Below are 20,320 nucleotides of genomic sequence, written 5' to 3' on the forward strand. Positions count from 1 at the left end.
CAGATGAGGCATGGGACGTGCAAGGTGCAATTAGTACTCTTATGGGGGTGGGGTCTGGGGTGGAGATTGGGTAGAGATGGGAGGGGCCTGGCCCACGACTTAGCCCCGTGTTCTTCAACCGCCGGTCCACAGACCGATGCTGGTTCACAGAATAATTCTTTTATTTCTGTCGGTCCATAGGTGTAAAAAGGTTGAAAAACACTGTACTACATGATGAACTTTGCCAAGGACATATTATAACCCTGACAGCAGCTGCAAAGAAAAAGGAATATTGGGACCCCTCAGTCCACTTTTGGGAAATGCCAAAAGCGGACTTCTGGCTATGTCCCTGCTTGACTGGTAAGTTGAATACTCTGAGCCATACTTGAGGATGATACATGATTATAACCAAGACTCCATCGTATTTGGCTGCCTATATGGTTGACATGGTGGAAACATGACAATTAATGTAAGCATGGATGGCTGGAGCCCTCCACAAAGTGGCGGGTGCAGCCCTGGCCACCTGGTTGGGCAGACTGGATGGACTGTGCGGTCCTTTGTCTGCCATCATACACCATGAAGTTTGGAGCCAATTTGATGTCAGCATGAGAGCTTGAATTGCTTCTTTTTTTCTGAGGCTTTTCCTTCCTCTTGGTTTAATAATATTAATAATAACTTTATTTTATATACCGCAGTACCACAAACAGTTCAGAGTGGTTTACAGTGTAAGAGACTGTACATTTACAGCGAAGATACAATGAGGACTGTACATATTTAGTAAAGGTACAGCGAAGAACAATGTAGATTTAACATGCAGGAGACTGTACATATACAGCAGAGATATATATATATAGTGGAGAGGCAGTGCGAGAGGCTTATAAAGAACGAAGCAGTGTTCAAAACCAATGCAGGGTGGTGAATGGTGGGGTGTTGCTATAATTCTGGTTTGCTATTTTGGAACACCATTAGTTGAGGTTTTGAATATTAACATACAGCCATTAATAAAAATAAAACCAAAAACAAAAACCTGGACTTAGCATGCAGGAAAAACCTGTGTAGGGATGCACTAAGGTCACTTTTTTGTTGCAGTTTTGCTTTCATTTTTATTGAGGAGGATATTGGGTCATACCCATACTGGAAATATTCCTTTATAGTGATAATTCAAAGCAACTAAAACAAATCATTATGGGATAATTATATAAGGAGCAGTTTAATTTTAGGTGCTTAGTACACATGTTAATATTATTTTAGTAATGAAAATTTAGCTTATGCCTTATCAGCTTGATGTGAATTACATTAGGTAATACCCTGTTTCCCAAAAGTTTACAGTCTAAGCAGCTGATGTAGAAAGCCTCACAGTGGAGCCAGCTCAGCATGTGATTCAACTGTGAAATTAGCAATCCCAAAATATTGCAGCATGCTATATACAATGAGCATGCAAATTAGTGCCACAGTAAAATTATGGCAACAATCCACCATTCATTGTTACATGTCACCTTCCTGTCAGTGTGTGAGCAGTGATTGGATCACATACTGACAGGAAGGGTGATATATATATATATATATATATATATAGTGACAGGAATCTGGCTAGCCCTACTAGAAACAGGGAGAAAGTCCCTGTAAGCCCCATTAAAAACCCTGTTACAGGCATAGAAAACATCCTGAACAGTGTAGAAATCCTGTGCATGACTTTAGAAAGGAGCCCATCCCTTTAAGAGTGTCCAGAGCTCAGGCTGACATTGAGAAGGCAGGGCCCTTTAAGAGTTTGTGTATCCCTCCTAGGAGGGGGCGTGGCTGGTTGCCGAGGCTCCCATTTACTGAGCTTTCCTCGTCAGAGAGGGAAGAGAAACAGCTGGAACAAGCAACTGAACATAAGCGGGGAAGGAAGCCAGTCCTTCCAGCTGAACCAGGGCCAGCTCAAGGCAGTTTCTCTGAGGACTGGGAGATGGAGGAACTGGAAGCCAGCCCTACCAAACCAGTCTCAGAAGCCCAGCCTGATGACTATGATATGGAGTGCCAAGAGGACTATGTTTTGCCTGACTGGGAAGAACAGCAGATGGACTGTGAATAGGCTGTTAAGCCAAACAGTTTTTCCTCACTGGAGTTTTGCATTTTTGCCTTTTTTTTTTAAAGCCTGCCAGAGTATTATGCTGGGGCATTGCGGGGTTCTAGCTGCCCCAGGAAATGTAGAAACCAGAAGCTGAAAGTTTTGAGTTTTGTGTTTTATTTTTAGAGCAGCTTGTGCACTGCTCTGAGTTGTGCTTGGGGGTGAAGAAGTAAAACCTGGGCCTGTCTTTTGGGAGGGCGGCAACACCTATGGTGTACAGACCTATCTCCTCCCAACCTGTTGGGGATTCGGCTCTACCCAAGAGGGCCACAGCCAGAGCCATGGAGAGTGTTTTTCAAAGAAGAAGTGTTTGGCTAATGCACTGTTTTGATAGGCCCAAGAGTGAGGCCAGAAGGAAAAGTTTTGGACTTTTGTTTGTGGACTGGACTGAGTCTAAAGCATGGCTTGTGCTAAGATGGAACTTGTTTGTTTCCTAATAAGAATGAACTGAATTCATAGAAGCCTTTTTCTTTTTGCTCATGCCATTTCTGCAATTGTGTTTGAAGTTTGTTTACCATTAAAGTGTTTTGCCTTATTCAACCAGGGAAATCTCAGTGTGCAATTCTTGGGAGGCAGCACTCCTACATCTCAATGCATGGATGAGGGGAAAGGGGATGCTTATACCAAAAGGATTGGCTCCACTTTAACTAGGATGGAACCAGGTTGCTGACGCTAACGTTTAAAAAGGAGATATAGCAGCTTTTAAACTGAGATGTGGGGAAAGTCAACAGTCACCCAGGAGCGGATGGTTCGGTGTGATGTATCCTTAAAGGATACTATTGAAAAAGGATATTTAGGGAGTCCAAGTGGCAGATGGAATTTAACCCTTTCAGGACCATAAGGATCGTAGGCCAATTTTTGTGGTTTTGACGACATTTTTATGGTAAAAAGGGCTTGCAGATGCCAAAAAATTGATTTTTTTTGTGAAATATCATTATTTTTTTTTAAAAAAATCAAACTTCTGGCTTATGGACAGTGTGGCAAGTGAATCTTCTCGTCAATCTGGCAACGACGCTAATGAATGAATGTCGGAACCAGTTTGTTTACATAAAGGCAGTATCATATGGAATCCGTACATATCAAATTTAGAACTGTAGACTATCCCAATCAAAATTTATAGGATTTTAAAGTTATGGGACAAATATGTCCCTTGGTCCTGAAAGGGTTAATGTGGACAAATGCAAACCCAAATTGCAGTTACCAGATGCTAGGGTCCAACTAGGGGGTTAGCACCCAAGAAAAAAGATCTGGGTGTCATTGTAGACAATATGATGAAACCTTCCGCCCAATGTGTGGTGGTGGCCAAAAAAGCAAACGAGATGCTAGGAATTATTTAAGAAGGGATGGTTAGGAAGACTAAGAATATTAAAATGTCTCTGAATTGCAAGAAAGATATAGCAGCACTAGAAAAGGTTCAAGGAAGAGAAAAGGTTCAAGGAAGATGATAAAGGGGATGGAACTCCTCTCATATGAGGAAAGATTATAAAGGTTAGGGCTCTTCAGCTTGGAAGAGAGATGACTGAGAGGAGATATGGTTGAAGTCTACAAAATCCTGAGTGGAGTAGAACGGGTAAAAAATGGATAAATTTTTCACCCCATCAAAAATTACGAAGACTGGGGGGACACTTGAAGTTTCAGGGAAATACTTTTAAAACCAACAGGAGGAAATATTTTTCATTTAGAGAATAGTTAAGTTCCATGAGGGATCTGATCCGATCCGTGTCCAGGGGGCTGATTCATGAATTGCCCTCATGCAAATGAGGGCAATCGGAATCACGCCCCCAACCAGGTGCCTGGATCGCTCTGTAGTGATTCCGACGCATGTGCAGACCATCTGTAGATGGTCTGCGCATGCATCGAAGAGCAGCGACTTTTTAAAAAACTTTAGTCCAGCGAGTCCATGGTTTTAACCCGTGGGTTAAAACCACGGGCTCACACTACGGGGGAAGGTCAGAGCAGTGCTTGGGGCAGGAGAGTCGGGGGCAGAGCAGGCCGGCAGGAGCAAATTGGCAGAGAGTCAGGGCAGGGAGTAGGAGAGGAGACTCGTGGCAGAGCAGGCTGGCAATTGAAAATTGGTGCACAAAAAATTTGCTTAGTGAATCTAGCCCCAAGTCTCCTCAGATTCCTCTGACCTCAATGAAGCAGGAGCGATACCCACTCACTCCTGCCTCCAACATGATCATATTTAAAATGGTGTTGCCTTCCTCACATGGTGCTTTAGATGAGGCCTGTCTGCTGTACAAGAGAAGTTTTTTGACAGGTTGTACAAAGGGGAGAGAGATGGGGCCAATACAGATCATATGTAGCTTCTGACATAGCAGTAGGTTTCTGGCATTATGCATCCATGGTAAAAAGTACATAGCCCTTTATTGCTGTGGGGTAAGTTCTTTAACTTAAATTTTAATATGCTGCATATTGATGTCTAATGCGGGAGCAAACTTCAGCGCAAAAATACTTTTTGCATATGGCAGCCATTAATGAGCAGGTAAACTGCTCATTAACTGCACTGTGCACTGCAGCCCATGGCCCTTAACTTTCTACCTGAAGCAATTGAGAGTAAAGCAGTTTGCCCCAAAATGTGGATCCTGGCTGCTTTTGGTTTCAGCCTGCTGCTCTAGTAGGCTGCTTCTCCATTGTTTATTCAGTTTTCCTATAAACCCCTTTCTCAAAGAAGACACTCCTACAGCAGACCTCTTTACGATGCCCGTTTCCCAGAGACAAATCCATCCAAGATGACCCCCCTTGCCTGAAACAAGTGGCTTAAGAGTTCTTTTTGGTTAACACAGAACAAAATGTAATCAGGACCCATACCGTATAAAACCTGAAAAATCAGCTTTACATGGAAGCACTGTTCCCTTTAAGCTGAGCAGTAGTCCTCCACCCACAGTCCTTCCAGCAGGTGGTGCTGTTTCACTATCATATTTTAAATAGTGAGGGACAGGCAAGTTCTACAGGACTCCAGGGAACATGATTGTCTCTAGCAATTGAAAATGCAATACAGTATTGAAGCACCATCCCAAACTGGTAGCAATGCAGTTGGAGGACACTCACTCAGCCTAGAGAAAATAGTGCACGGAAGCCAATATAATTTCTTCAAATATGTTGTAGCATACTCAAACTAAGCACCACTACATATCGGCCTTGCAGTAGCATTTTGAACTATTTGCAGTCTTCCAGTTGTTTATCTGGAATAGTATAATAATCTGCAATATTATAATAATCTATGATGGATAACACCATGGACTGAAAAACTGCCCGGAAAAGGGAAGGTGTTAATCCAGAATCTATCAGAACCTCCAACAATTTTCTCTCATCCCTAATGGGAATCTCTTCCCCAGCTAGTTTACACTGTAAATGGCATTTGTGGTTTACAATGTAGACAGCATCCAACCTAAAGAATATTCATTTTATCAGGATTAATTTTTAAATTAAGTGACCATATCCAAAAATATAGAACATAAAAACACTATTCATAAAAATATATACTGAACCCACCTAAGAAGCAAATAAGATAAAAAGAACATCATCTGCATAAGAAACATGCTGCAGAGAAGCGGGAAGATTATTAGCTAATTATCTTAAAGTAAAAAAGAGAAGAGTTAAAATTATGGCTATTACAAATGAAAAGGGTTCAATTCATACTCAATTAGGTAAAATTTTAAAACAATTTTTGGATTATTATAAACCCTTGTATTCTTCTGAGCTTTATTCAAATAAAGAAGTAGAGGGATTAGAATTTTTAAAGCTAATTCAAGGGCCAAAAATTTCCAAGCATATAAAAGGAAATCTCAAAGCACCTATATCACTTAAAGAATTGCAGGCAGCGTTGAAGTCCCTCAGAATTGGATCTGCTCTGGGTAGTGATAGATTTATTGTGGAGTTTTTAAAATCATTTCACTTTTACCTCATCTAAATTTATATCAATCACAACTAATTAAATGTTGTATCTCAGGTACTACGCAGAATCATTAACTATTGTTTTGTCAAAGTCAAATAAAGATCCTATGTTGGTTTCAAATAACAGGCCTATTTCTTTAATAAATGTGGATGGAAAACTTCTGGCTAAGTTATTGGCTTTAAGACTAGTCAAGGCTCTCCCTTATATGATTGGTATGCACTAAACGGGATTAGTGCTCAAAGGCATTCTTCTAATAACACCAGATTGGCACTACATATGTTAAATTTATCAAAGTCTATGGATGATCCGGCTTTCTCTGTCTCATTGGATGCAGAGAAGGCCTTTGATCGTGTGGAATGGACTTTCATGTATCAAGCAATGGATTTGTTTGGTATAGGTTCCGGATTTATACAAATGATTCAAACCTTGTATAGCTCCCCCTCGTCCAGATTATATATTAATAATACATTATTGGAGTGTTTTTGTCTGATGAGGGGAGTTAAACAAGGATGTCCCTTGTCTCCTTTGCTTATTGATATTGTTCTGGAACCCTTGTTGTTGGCTATACAGCAGGCAAAGGAAATACAGGGGATTCCTTATGCAGGTCGGGAATATAAGATCTCTGCTTATGCGGATGATATTATGCTTCATTTGAAGAATGCTGAATCTACCATTCTGAATTTACTGGAATTAATTGATAGATTTGGTAAATTTTCTGGATATAAAATAAATTGGAGCAAATTGGAGGTTCTTCCGCTAAATGTGCATTGTGCAAAAGGATTATTTGATTCATTCCCTTTTCTTTGGAAGGAAAAGGGTATGAAATATTTAGGTATTATGATTAAGAAAATATTGGAAGACACAATGACAGTAAATGAAAAATCCTTATTGCTGAAAGTCAAAGAAATGTGTGAGCATTGGAACCCACTACATCTTTCTTGGCAGGGGAGAGTCCAAACTGTAAAAATGATGATTTTGCCTGTAGTTTGTTACCAAATGAGTATGTTGCCGGTTTATTTTCAAGGGTCGTTTTATAAAAAATTAAATGGTATTCTCACAAAATTTATTTGGCTGGGTAAAACTGCTAGAATTGCTTTAGTATCTTTACAAAAACCAATTGCGGTGGGTGGGGTAAATTTTCCAAATTTCTACAGATATTACCAATCTTTTATCATGCTGCAAGGTATGTATTGGATCCTTCCTGAAGTCTTGGAGCATCTTCCGGACAGGCTTTATTTGGAATAGCAACTCCTGTCTCCATTGCGCTTGTGTCATGTTTTAAGTATCAAGTTACCTAGGCTTTATAAGGACAATGGAATTTTAGTTTCCACATGGGAAACATTAAAATTTATTAATAACCTAACACCTATTCCGATTCATCAATCCACATGTCAGTCCTTATGGTTGAACTCCAAGATTCAAATTGGCGAGTCTATGATCCTCTGGAAGCACTGGCTGCAGGCGGGCATACGTACACTGGATGATGTGTTATCAGATGGAAAGATGCTTGACTTTTCATGACCGCAACAAAAATTTGGTATTGCAAAGTCTCAAATATATAAGTGGTTGCAGTTGAAGCAGGCCATTCAGAAGGGGTTCCCTGATTGGCGTAACTTAAAAACTCGGTATAGCTTACCGGGTCTATGCTTCCAGACAGATTTCCTGGGGCATCAGGCAGCCAAGTGGTATAAATTAATATCTGAATTTTTTAAATAAGAAACCAAAAACTAGTCTTAGAGACATTTGGAGCATTGAGACAAAGCAGCAAATTTCTGCTACTCAATGGCCACGGATTTGAACTTGGACGATGAGATGTACAACATCAGCATCTATGAGGCAGACTTGGTTTTTCTGTTGTATAGAATTTTCTGGACCCCTGTTTGGTTGCAAAAGTTAGATAGTTCTAAGTCAAATAGATGCTGGCATTGTCATCTCGATATAGGGATGCTGGATCATCTATTGTTCTATTGCCCCTTGATACTTAAATTTTGGAGATCTATATGGTGGTCAAATTACTATGATCCTAGAAGTTCCATTATTATTGACGTATGATGTAGTGTTGTTTGGAACATTATTATTGCCCAAAAGTCCAATTAATGCAAATCAAAATAGATTACTTCTCATTATGACAGGAGTTGCTAAGCAGCTGATCATGAAAAATTGGGACAGGTTAAATTACAATTTTTGGTGGGAAACCCTATGTCAAAGTTATAAATTTGAATGTATGAATTCGATACAATTGGGACACTATAATAAATTCAAGGTGGTTTGGGATCCATTAACAAAATTTTGTAAGAATTGATCATATGTATTTCCCCTTGATTTCTGTTATACATGTCCAAAAAGGGTAGATGGTAGGGGGAGTGATATATATTTATTATATCATTTGATTGTATTGAGTGCTGATTATTGTATTATTTGTTTGCTTATCTGTTGCACTTACTGTTGGCTTTTGAAAATAAATAAAGATTAAAAAAAAAAAAAAGAAACATGCTGCAGGGTTCATTTTTTAAAGGAGGCTGGATTATTGTAATGCATTGTATTTGGGTATTCTCCTTCAAAAAATACGTCATAGACCAACAACCCTACTATATATGGATTAGCACTAGATCAAGCTGGTCAACAGTGTTTTGTTGTTACACTTTCATTCTAATACACTGCTAAGTAATTCTAATGGGGGACTTGAAGGACCTCAAGCGCCCGCAGCTACTTGTTAGAATTTGTCTATTTTTTCCTTTTGTTCAATTACCTTTACACATCCATGGGGGGGTGGGAGGTTGGAGGGGGGAATAAATATTGATGGAGACATATGGGTAACTTTATTCTTCAATTATATTATATATTATATTATGTTATATTTTATTGCTATTATATGTAGGGAAACCGAAAATCTTGAATGATATATATGTTACCTGTGCAGATATTAGTATAATGTATGTAATACCTACTGTTCTTTCATTTATATGACACTGTTTTAGATTAAAAATCAATAAAGAGTTAAAAAAAAAAGAATTTGTCTTTGCAAATATGTGAGCTATCACTGGTCAAGGACCCCCTTTTTTAATTTTTAATTGTTATTTTTTAAACATTATTTTTTAAAAATGTGATATATTTACTTTAAACTTCTTTTCTTTCCTGTTTAGTATTCATCAAAACATTTGTGTATTTATGTATATTCCTGATAGGAACCCTTAACCTAACGTAAATAATACTTAGCTTGGGGTTTTTTGCTGCCCAGCTTGGTAGGAACATTGCCCGTTTATTTGGGTATGTCATCATCCAAATGTAGATCTTTGCAAGCGGTTCAGAATGCTGTACTGGCTACCTTTTAAGTAGTGTTTAAGGTGTTGGTTTTGATCTTTCAAGCAATTCACCGAGGAATACCGTGGTATCTTTCACATGCTGTGACATTACATCAAAGAACATGATGCGCTTATCTGTTGATGAGTTACAGCAAGTGAAGTATGCTAGTAGCAGAGCTAAGGCTAATTCAGTGGCAGAGGTGAAGCTTTAGAATAATCTGGTTGGACAATCGAAAATGAATAACATTCAAAATTTTAAAAAAAATAATGATTAAAAACATCTCTTTTTATAGAAGCTTTTTTAAGCTGTTAAGAAGCAGTGGCTAAAGGAATGAAGTGAATAAAGGATATCTTATCTGTATATTGTTTTGTTTTATTATATTTTATAGGCTTTTTGGTGTTTTTGTGTTATAATTATGTTTGGTTTTTAATGTAAACTGCTTAGGTATAAGCAGGATAAAAGCTTTTTTAATAAATAAATAAAACTATCCAAAAGACACCATAGGGGTCATTTACTGCATAATTTGTCCATGCAATAAGCTATATATAGGATTAGCTGAGATTCATTTATGAATGGCGGACCCTCAGTCTGGGTGGTTTAAATGAAGAGATAGAGTGGTTCAAATTGTGATTGGTCAGTTTGCTCCCTCAGAGGCGGGCTCAGATTTCCCATATTTCTTAGCGGTAAAAGTCAGCTTGAACATCACTGTGACGTTTTATTCCCAGCCTATATAAAGTAGTTCAATCAAACTTAGTGTTTCGTTCCTGTTTCTGTTCCCCCATTGAATTGCAGCAATCCTGCTGGCCATGCTAGTAAGTTAAGATTTATTTAATTTATGTTGGTTTGATTTGTTTTGATTTGATTATATAGCAATCTTTATAAAACGTGCGATATATATTAATAGATATTGACTTAAAATAGTTTCTGCCAAATAGTTAAAATTGTATTTTATAACTTGTTTTTTGTTTGTTTGTTATTTTAGTACTCCCTTCCTGATGACGCCTTGAGCGAAACTCAAGTCGAAGGGAGGCCAGTAGTTCAGTGAAAACGGGGTTGTAAAGGTTTCACAGCACTCGATTGACTGAGATTTCAATAGCATTTTGTCCAGCATTACCGTTTAACTCCTGCCTCCATTACTTTGTTCATCCGATTCAGATAATGGTTATACTCATCATTTTTTTACTTTATGATACTTCTAATAGACTTATATTATGTTATTTGGAGGGCAGTAGGAGGGACTCTTTATGTGCTATGATGGTCCCTCTGTACAACCAGTGCTGGCATCTCTATGACACTATTTGGTTGGTGACTGAGCACTATATACAATTTAATATTCTATCAGCACATTTTTTTATGTGGCATTTGTAACTGAATGTCCTTTTTCTTTTTGGTGTTCATGATATATTTTTTTTAATATTTGAAGAATTAAACTTGTGGAGATTTTTTCGTATTTTGTACTTTAACACAAGTAATTTTAGTGTTGTTCCTGGTATCTGTTTAGTTTTTTTGACCATAAAACAGCAAAAGAATGTTTTTCTTGCAAAAAAGTATAAATTATGATTTTCAAAACACAGATTTGAAACATAATCATCTACATTTCATCCAAATTTCAAGGAGGGTGTTAGAGACTTGTCTTGAGCAAGACTTGGGTGTTCCTAAAAGTTTGTTTCAAAGCTGCCCTAAAACAGAGTTCTTCAACCTTTTTACACCTATGGACCGGCAGAAATAAAATAATTATTTCGTGGACCGGCAAACTACTAAGACTGAAATAAAAAAAACCATCTCCGCCCCCATGAGCTTGGTCCTGCAACCCATCTGTTCCCATCCGCACAAGCCTCAAATAGTTATGATTTTATATTGAACGTATTGTATTAAAGTATAAAAAGAAACAATAGTCTGTACAATTGTCATTTTATAAATACAAATAATATAGGGCACGGATCAACAAAACCCCGGTTTCCCCTCCCCTTCACATATATCCTCTCTACTATCCAAAAAACTGAATAAACCAAATTGTTACAGAATGGTACACAGAAATATCATGCTAACAGAATACCGCAGTCACACATGACAGGAATAGTGTTAGGGGAGTGCAACTAGGGCAACTGCCGCCAGGGCAGGATTAATTCGTCGAGGGCCCCTAGGCACACAAGTCTACTGGGACCCCTGCCCCACCCCACCCCCATTTATTTACCCACTTTCTTATTTACTTCTTTATTTCTTATATTTTAAAATTCAAAACAAACAAGAAAGATTACCTTACCAGTGCCAGTGTACAATTTTTCTTCTTTGCAACCTCCAAACATCTCTGAACAAATCCCCCCTTCCTAGATGAAGAGATCTTCAGCTGGCAGGGCTTTGGGAAGCCCACCAATTTATATTTTGCATTTGGGTAGGAGGCATGGGGCATGGCAGGAAGAAAATTTAATGCCCATCATTTTATTGGACTAATACATTTCTCACTTAGCTTTCAGAGGTTAAAACCTCTTTCTTCAGGTCAGTAAATTATACTGCTGTTTAAAGTATCCCTGTCCTGACCTGAGGAAAGGAGTTATGGTCTCTGAATTAGTAAAAAAATGTATTAAAATTAGTTCAATAAGCAGGATCGCCTTATTTCCATTTTCAATTAATAAATGATTATCAACACAGCTACAATAATACTTTATCCTAAAGCAAAAATAAATAAATAAAACAAATAGAAATTTTTTCCTACCTTTGTTGTCTGGTTTTTGCTTTGCTCATCTTCTCATCATTCTCTTCCTTCCATCCACTGTCTGCCCTTTCTCTGCCTCTTTCATATGGCATTTGCTCTCTTTCTATGCCTCTTCCAGAAACTGTATGCCTTTCCCTTCCATCTTTCCCTCCCCCCTTGGTGTGGAATCCATCTACTTCTCTCTGCTTCTCCCATGGTGTGGCATCTGTTTTCTTCCCTTCCATCTCTTCCTCCCTCCCAGCAGATTTTAGCATCTCTCTCTCTCTCCTCCTTTCCTCTCCTCAGATCTGGTATCTGTCTCCTTAGTTTCCGTTCCCTCCCCCATGCCCTGGCTTCTTTTTGCTCTCCTTCTCTTCTATCACTCCCTCCCCCTCCATTATCTGACATTTTCTCTCCTACCTTGTCCCTGGTCTGGCATCTGTCTCTTTCCCTTCCCTCCCCCTCAATTGCCTGGTATCTCATTTCCTCCCCCCTCCCATGGTCTTAGCAGCTCTCTTTCTTCTCCTCTCCCTTCCTTGGTCTTCCTTCTCCCTCCCTCCCTCTCTCTCCTCAATTGGGTGCAGCAGCAGCATCCCCCCTTTTCCTCTCCCTTCCTTGGTCTTCCTTCTCCCTCCCTCCCTCTCTCTCCCCAATTGGGTGCAGCAGCATGCCCCCTCCACCAACTGTCTGGTGAGGTGAGCTGAGGGCAGCTTCCCTCCCTCCCACTCCCTTGCTGCCCTCTTGCTCACTGTCCATAAGGAAACTAAATCCAGATCACAGGGCTCTAACACTGTGCGTATGGGCTTCCCTTCTCTTCTGAAACAGGAATTTACATCATGAGGGGGAGGGAGGAGAAGGGAAGCTGGTGCGTGCAGTGTTGAACCCCATAGTCTGGGCTCATTTCATTCTAACATTGTGTGTGCCTGAGATCCCTCAGTATCCTGCCTAGATAAGGGGCCACCTTGTGCTGGACAGAGGGAGAAAGTGTTGCCAGTGCAGCTCCCAGGCCCACAAGAAATGAACCCTCCATCCTCTTGGCTGTCGATTAAATGTATGGGAATCGGGGATGGAGGACTAGATGCACAAGGCAGCATGAGCGAGAAACCTGACAGCTACCGCAGCGTTAGCGAATCAATTCCCTCTAGCACAGGGCAGGATTAATTTGTCAAGGGCTCCTAGGCACACAAGTACCCTGGGCCCCCTGCCCCACCCCATGCACCATGCACCCAGGCGGAAACAGGAAGCTGCGTCAGAGGGAAACTTTGGGCAAGCAGCACTGCTTGCACAATTACAGTTCCCATTGCCTTTCTTACCCGCGTTGCTTGCTTGTCTTACTTTCCGTCGATGGGGAAGGGCTGCGTTGCCGATCGGGGTGGGGCCCGCATTGTCGATCGATGCTGGAGGGGCCCATCGCCGTTTGGAAAAAACAATGTTGCCTTCCTTCATCGGACCCCTGACCATTTTGGGTCCTAGGCATGTGCCTACTTGGCCTATTGGTTAATCCTGCCCTGACTGCCCCCTGGTCAGAGAGAGCTCTAAGCCAGCTAGAAGCTAAAGAAGCACTGCCTGGGCTTTGCAGTCCCCAGTTATGTCAAACACCAGCTTTAGCAGGATACATATTTCAAACCTGATATTTTCTAATCACAAGATAGAAATAAAATTATTTTTTCTACGTTTTGTCATCTGTGGTTTCTGCTTTCATCGTCTTTTCATTCTCTTCCGTCCAGCATCTGCCCCTTCCATCCACTGTCTGCCCTTGCCCCCTTCCATATGGTATCTGCCTTCTTTCTATGCCCCTCTCCCCTTTCCATCCAGCCTGTGTACACTCTCTCCTTTTTACATGATTCATTCTGCTCTTTTCATTTTTATCTCTCCTACACCAGATCTAGCATCTTTGTCCCTCTCTCCTTATTTCTCATCTGACCCCCTTCCCAACATCAATCTCTTTCTACTCTCTCATTCCTCTGCCTCTCCCCTTTCCCTCATTCTATCCTAACTCCTTTCCCTCCTCTAATCTCCTTGCCAGCTGTTTCCTTCCTATTTTCCTTCTTCCCCTGTCCAGCAGTACCCCTTCTCCCTTTCCACCTCCCCTTATCCAACAGTAACTCTCTTCCCTTCCCCTCCCTCCTCCCTGTCCATGAGCCTTCTCCCTTCCCTTCCTTCCTTCCCTCTCCAGTAAATGTTTCTTCTCTTTAGCATAGCGGCAGCTCTGTGTGCTTTTAACTTCGGCACACAGCTGCCCCTAAGCAGTAGTTTAGCCACAGTTTCATGAGGCAGCCTCAGGTCCTTTGGGAGGCTGGCCCACATCACATCATTGAAGCGGGCCGACCTAGCAAAGGCCCCGAGGCTGCCTCATGAAACCGTGTTAAAAGCGCACAGAGCCGAAGTTAAAAGCACACAGAGCTGCCGCTGCTGGTCTGGGGATGCAGAGACAAGATAAAGGCAGGAGGCATATGCGGCAGGAGGCCTGGCATACGCAGCGAAGGCAAGAGTCCCGGCGAAGGCATACGCAGCAGAAAGCATATGTTTCAGGAAACATGAGTCCCGGCATACGTGACAGCAACAGGGAGTTGCAAGTCAGCTGACGCCAGCACCGGAGCCTCTCTTCCTACCTAGTATGCAGTTTGTGGAGGGGACCCAATCCTTCACGGACCATCAAGAAATTTTTGTGGACCGGCAGTTGAAGAACACTGCCATAAAACCATAAAAGACCAGGTGACCACTGGAGAGATGAAGACATGAACTCCCCCTTAATCCCCCAGTGGTCATTAATCCCATTAAACTCCATTCTCCTCCTTAAATATTTAGAGTGATATTCTTACGTTGTGATATTTTTATGTTGTGTATTTGTGTCATGTGGCTTTGTGTATTTACAGTGTACATTAAGGGGTTCATAATAATAAAAAATTAAATGTCTAAAAAGTGTCCTAAATGGCTACTTGGACGATCAAAAAGCCTGATCGTCCAAGTACCCATAATCAAAGCTGGTTTTTAGACGTATCTAAAAACAGCTTAGGCCTTTCCCCTGCCACTAAATGCACAGAGAGAAAAGAGGTGTGTTTAGAGGAGGGGAAAGGGCGGGCAGTGGGTGGGAGGTGGGCCGACCTACACCTAGGCGTACAACAGGTATAACCAAAACATTTGACAGGTTGCCTAGTCGGAACTTAGACCTTTTTGACTTAGACGAAGTCAAACCAAGTCTAAGTGCTAAAAAAGGGGCTGCTGAGCTGATGGCCGCTGGCGCGATCAGTTCAGCGGCCCGGCAACCTACCCACAGCAACCATCGCGGCAGGAGAGATGCCTCATCTCCCCTACCGCGATGCAATCACCCCTCTACCCGAACTGCCGCGACCCGCAGCAGGAGAGATGCCCAATCTCTCCTGCCGTGGGTTGTGGCAGTTCGGGTACAGGAGTGATCGCATCGCGGCAGGGGAGATGGCCAATCTCTCCTGCCGCGATACATCACCCCCCCGATGATATGGGGCAAGAGGGAACCCAAGCCCTTTTGCCCAGCGGCAGCCGCGGCACCCCCGACAATATTGGGGCAAGAGGGAGCCTAAGGCTCCTGGGCCTATTCTGATTGGCCCAGGTGCCTCGGGCCCCACCTGTGGGCGGGGTTTCTGCCACCTGGGCAATCCAGCCCCATTCTGGACCTGGCTGGCCTGCCAGACGGGCGGGCTTGGCACCCGTCCATCTGGCCAACGTTACAGGTACGGGGAAGGGGTGGGAGGATTGTGGGGTTGGCTGGGGGGGTCGTGGATGGGTGGGCGGGGGGAGGTCTGATCGGGGATTCTGGGGGGGCGGTTGTTGGGGGGAGGGGGGTTGTGTCGAGGGCAAGAGGGCCTGGGATCCCTCCTGCCCGTATTGTAGTGGGGGATGGGGGTAGGAGGTTGCCGGGGCCAGGAGTGCTTGGGCTCTCTCCTGGCCCGATGTGTCGGATGGGGGGGGGGGTCGCCGGGGCCAGGAGAGCTTGGGCTCTCTCCTGGCCCGTTCCTGTCGGAGGGGTGGTCGCTGGGGCCAGGAGGGCTTGGGCTCCCTCTTTCCCCGATATCATTGGGGGTGTCGCGGTTTGACGGGGCAAGAGGGCTTGGGCTCCCTCCTGCTTGGATCGTTGTGGGGGGAGGGGGGGAATTCTGTAACCGGTGTTGTTTTTGAAGGACACCGGTTACAGAATCCAGCTTTTAAGGGAAGGACTGGCTCCTCCTTCGCCTAAAAGTCCTTCAGTTGGACATTTGGGGCTTAGGCGTTTTTTTGGTTCATTATTGGCCCAAAAGTGTAGACGTCATGGGGGTGTACTTGTAGACGTAGTGGTGATCTAGCGTTTAGTAGAGGCAGGCCATAATCAAAACAAGGATGTTTGTTTTGGTTATGGACACTTTCCCTGCTTCTGCTTTGAACGTTTAAGGACTTAGGCCAAAAAGGGACTTAGACAGTTTTTTGGATTATGCTCCTGCACGCTCTTTATTGTAATCAAGCATCATTCTCTTATTGTTTTACCAGCATTCGGATTTGATTAATGGTTTGTTTTTATAATTTGGGTATGTATGTAAATCCATCATTTTACAACAATATGTGATTTCTTTAAGTTGTGTTATTACGTATGTTATATTGCAATCTATATTATTGTATATTTCAGGCACCATAGCCGAAGCATGGACTGTGTCGAGTCCATGATTTGAATCTATCATGTTCCATATGTTTATGTGACTGTTTTAGTTTATTTGCTTATATACTTTATTTACTATTAATAACGAGGGGTTTGAAGACCAGGCGTGCTCTGCTCTTATGTTTGGATTTTGCCGCTTCGTATGCAGAGACGACTTCCTCCTTTGGGGTTGCTAGTCTGAATCAGTTGCCTTAATTAAAGGAGAAACTCCTTCAGACTTTAAGTTTGTTTCAGAAAGCTGTTTGTGTTCTGCTGTATTTGAATATGGAAAAGTTGTACAGCTGCGTTTATTATCTAAAGAAAGTTTCAAGAGATGGAAACAAAACTGACTTTGTTTTGAGTTTCCCTGCCCATGTGCAGCTCTATGAAAGATTGTGGGGGAAGGGCAGACCTTCTTGTGCTTGCCCATTGCATCAATGAACTAGCTAATGCAGAATAAAAGTGCTTTTGTTGAAAGAACTTTGGATTGAAAATCCCTTATGCCTAACTGTGATGTTCCTGGATGGAATTGCTTTTTGTTTTGCCTTACAAGAGAAGTTTAATAAAGCACATTTGTTTGAGAGATTTTTGTACAGAACTCCTATTCATCTTACAATTCCAATGTGGCCACTTCATGGCTTCCGCTCGGCCAAGTGTTTGGTGGTGGCGTAGGCAAGCCTAGGCTTCCGCTTATTCCCTGCCACAGTATGTACACTTACATTAGCGCTATGACTGGAGTAAGTTCTCGGAGCTAAATTCTAGGTGGGTATTTTTGCTGTTTACATTTAGACTAACATTTTGCTGTTTAGTCTATATATATAAAATCGGAGGTATGTATGTGTGTATAGAAACATAGAAACATAGAAGATGACGGCAGAAAAGGGCCACAGCCCATCAAGTCTGCCCACTCCAACAACCCTACCCCCTTGAATTTACCTCCCTAGAGATCCCACATGTGTATCCCATTTCCTTTTAAAATCCTTCATGTGTGTATGTGCCGCGATCACGCAAAAACGGCTTGACCGATTTGAACGAAACTTGGTATGCAGATCCCTCACTACCTGGGATAATATGTTCTGGGGGGTCTCGCGGCCCACCTGCACACGTGGGCGGAGCTACAAACATAAAATCAGATTTCACCCATTCATGTCAATGGAAAAAATGTAAAAAGCTGCCATTCTCACAGTAATTCAAAAACGGCTTGACCGATTTGAACGAAACTTGGTATGCAGCTCCCTCACTACCTGGGGTGATATGTTCTGGGGGTCTCGCGGCCCACCTGCACACGTGGGCGGAGCTACAAACAGAAAATCAGATTTCACCCATTCATGTCAATGGAAAAAATGTAAAAAGCTGCCATTCTCACAGTAATTCAAAAACGGCTTGACCGATTTGAACGAAACTTGGTATGCAGATCCCTCACTACCTGGGGTGATATGTTCTGGGGGTCTCGCGGCCCACCTGCACACGTGGGAAGGGTGGGTTCACCCAAGAATGTATATGTTCTTGCTCCTGGAGGTGAAACTAAAAATGTTGTTTATAATCAAGTTTTGTGTTAGTTGTATTGTATTCATTTTGTCAAATATTTCACATTATAATTTGAATATTGTACTTTTTATAAAGCTGTAAAAAAATATTTTCATTCACCACTATAAAGTATCTTTATTTGAATCCATTTACAGTGTTATTGCTATAGTTAAATACCCGTGCAACGCCGGGGCATCAGCTAGTATTCTATAAAGTAATGGATTCTTTAGTGGAACAGACTCCTACCGGGCACACAGTTCTAGAATTACCTCTTTATGTCATAGCACTAGTGGAAGGAGTTTTGCTCACTCGGTCCTGCAATTCTGGCAACAATTTTCAAAATAGCTCTGGCTGCCCCATTGGGTCCTTTGACCCTCATACTAAGCTGCTCTCATGCATCGCCACAGAAGTGAACATACAGATTTCCTGACTGTGGCAATGTGATATAAATTACAGCCAGATTTACTAAACTGTGTTACAAGAGTTTCACAGTGAATTCCAAGTACCAAGTGGCAAACGACTTATGGAGGCTGCCACTTATATGTCTGTTTCCTAGCAGACTATTAGTGGGGTGATTTGCCGTTGCCTGACTCAGTCATCTTTATCCTCTCCCCCCTCCCCCACCCACAGTAATTTACTCCCATCAAAATTGTATAGTATTATCAAGTTTTAATTGTCCCAACCAGAGGTAATTTTCTAATAACAGAAACAAACAAATAAATAATGGACCCGCAGCGATTTGAATCTTGCCCTTCAGTTTCAATAATCAAGTTTAGAAAGGGACCATTTCAGCGGGAAAAGTTTCAATGCCAGTTAATTGGTAGAAAGTCACCACTTGCCCCAACTGACCTGAACTACACTTGAACTTTGTTGTGTTAGGGAAAGTGAGTCAATAAAATTGAATAAACATATGCATAATTTTGTAACAAGTCTCTTAGGGCATTCTATTCTTTGGATACATCACAGAAAAACAGAGACACTGCATGTTTATCTGTCTTTTGCTATTTGTTAAATGAGTCCAGAATATTAACATATCTTAATCCAGACCTAACTGTACTGTTTCTTTATAAATGATGAGGATCCTGTGTTATGGGACCAGCTGTGAGCTGTCTTGGTGCTGAATGAGGTAACAGAAGAGCAGCTGCAAGAACTAGAAGAAGCGGAGAGGTTTTTGCATGGGTCTATATCACTGTGTGAAATAGCTGTAACCCTGCTGACAATAATAGTCTGCAAAATCTTCAGGTTGACCTTTGCTGATTGTGAGAGTGAAATCAGTCCCAGATCCACTGCCACTGAAGCGCTCTGGGATCCCAGAGGCACGGGTAGAAGCAGCATATATCAGAAGCTTGGGAGCCTGTCCCAGTTTCTGTTGGTACCAAGCTACATAGTTGCTGACACTTTGACTGGCTTTACAGTTGATGGTGACTGTGTCCCCCACTGGCATTGATAAGAATTCTGGTGACTGAGTCATTATTATCTGCCCACTGGAATCTAGAAAAAGAAAGGATATGTGCTATTAATTAGTGATATATATGATAAGAATTAAAGACAGCTATTTAATAGAAAAGTACTTCTTAAAATAACATTATATTTGCATCTTAATAGTTATTCTTGCCTTGCACTTTCATACTGAATAAAGAGAAAATCAAAATTCTTACTTGTAACCCAGAGGAACAGGAACCAGATGAGCTGAGTCTGTGATACCTTCATCCTTCCTGACTGGCAGTCGCTGATTAATAAACCATAAAGGGTAAAAGGAAACATTTTATAAATCCTCCAGCATTAGTGAAACATCAGCTGGGGGTGAATATGCAAAACAGACTCTCTATATCAGAAAAACATCACCTGCATTTCTAAGCAAACCAATAAGGCCCATATTCTATAAATGGCCTTAAATGGTAACGCCATTTAAAAGCAAATACAAAATCCTTTTAAAATTAAAATGTATGAGCCTACTTGCACCTAGAAAAATGGCACCTTTATCATGTCTACAGAAGCATCTTTTAGCACCTATGGTTGAATACCAGCCTCTATGAGAGCTGCAGATATTATGGGACATCCTAGTAGAACAAGAAGCAGATGTTGGAGTAGCCTGGTGGGCGGTGTACTGACAGTCAAACAAAAAAGACAAGGAAGGTGTCTTTTCAACAGAAAAAAAAGGTCTTT

General features: G+C 41.7%; 1 gene segment (V, D, J or C); it reads right to left on the minus strand.

Moving 5' to 3' along the window:
* The window catches only part of LOC117363895, a 286,323-nt gene extending 266,444 nt beyond the window's left edge, over positions 1 to 19,879 (minus strand). Inside the window, 2 exon segments of the V gene segment in view lie at positions 19,351 to 19,645; positions 19,813 to 19,879. Coding sequence covers positions 19,351 to 19,645; positions 19,813 to 19,864 — 347 coding nt within the window.
* Between the last annotated feature and the right edge of the window lie 441 nt (positions 19,880 to 20,320).

This window comes from Geotrypetes seraphini, chromosome 1 (genome assembly GCF_902459505.1).
Source record: "Geotrypetes seraphini chromosome 1, aGeoSer1.1, whole genome shotgun sequence".
NCBI classification, from domain to species: domain Eukaryota; kingdom Metazoa; phylum Chordata; class Amphibia; order Gymnophiona; family Dermophiidae; genus Geotrypetes; species Geotrypetes seraphini.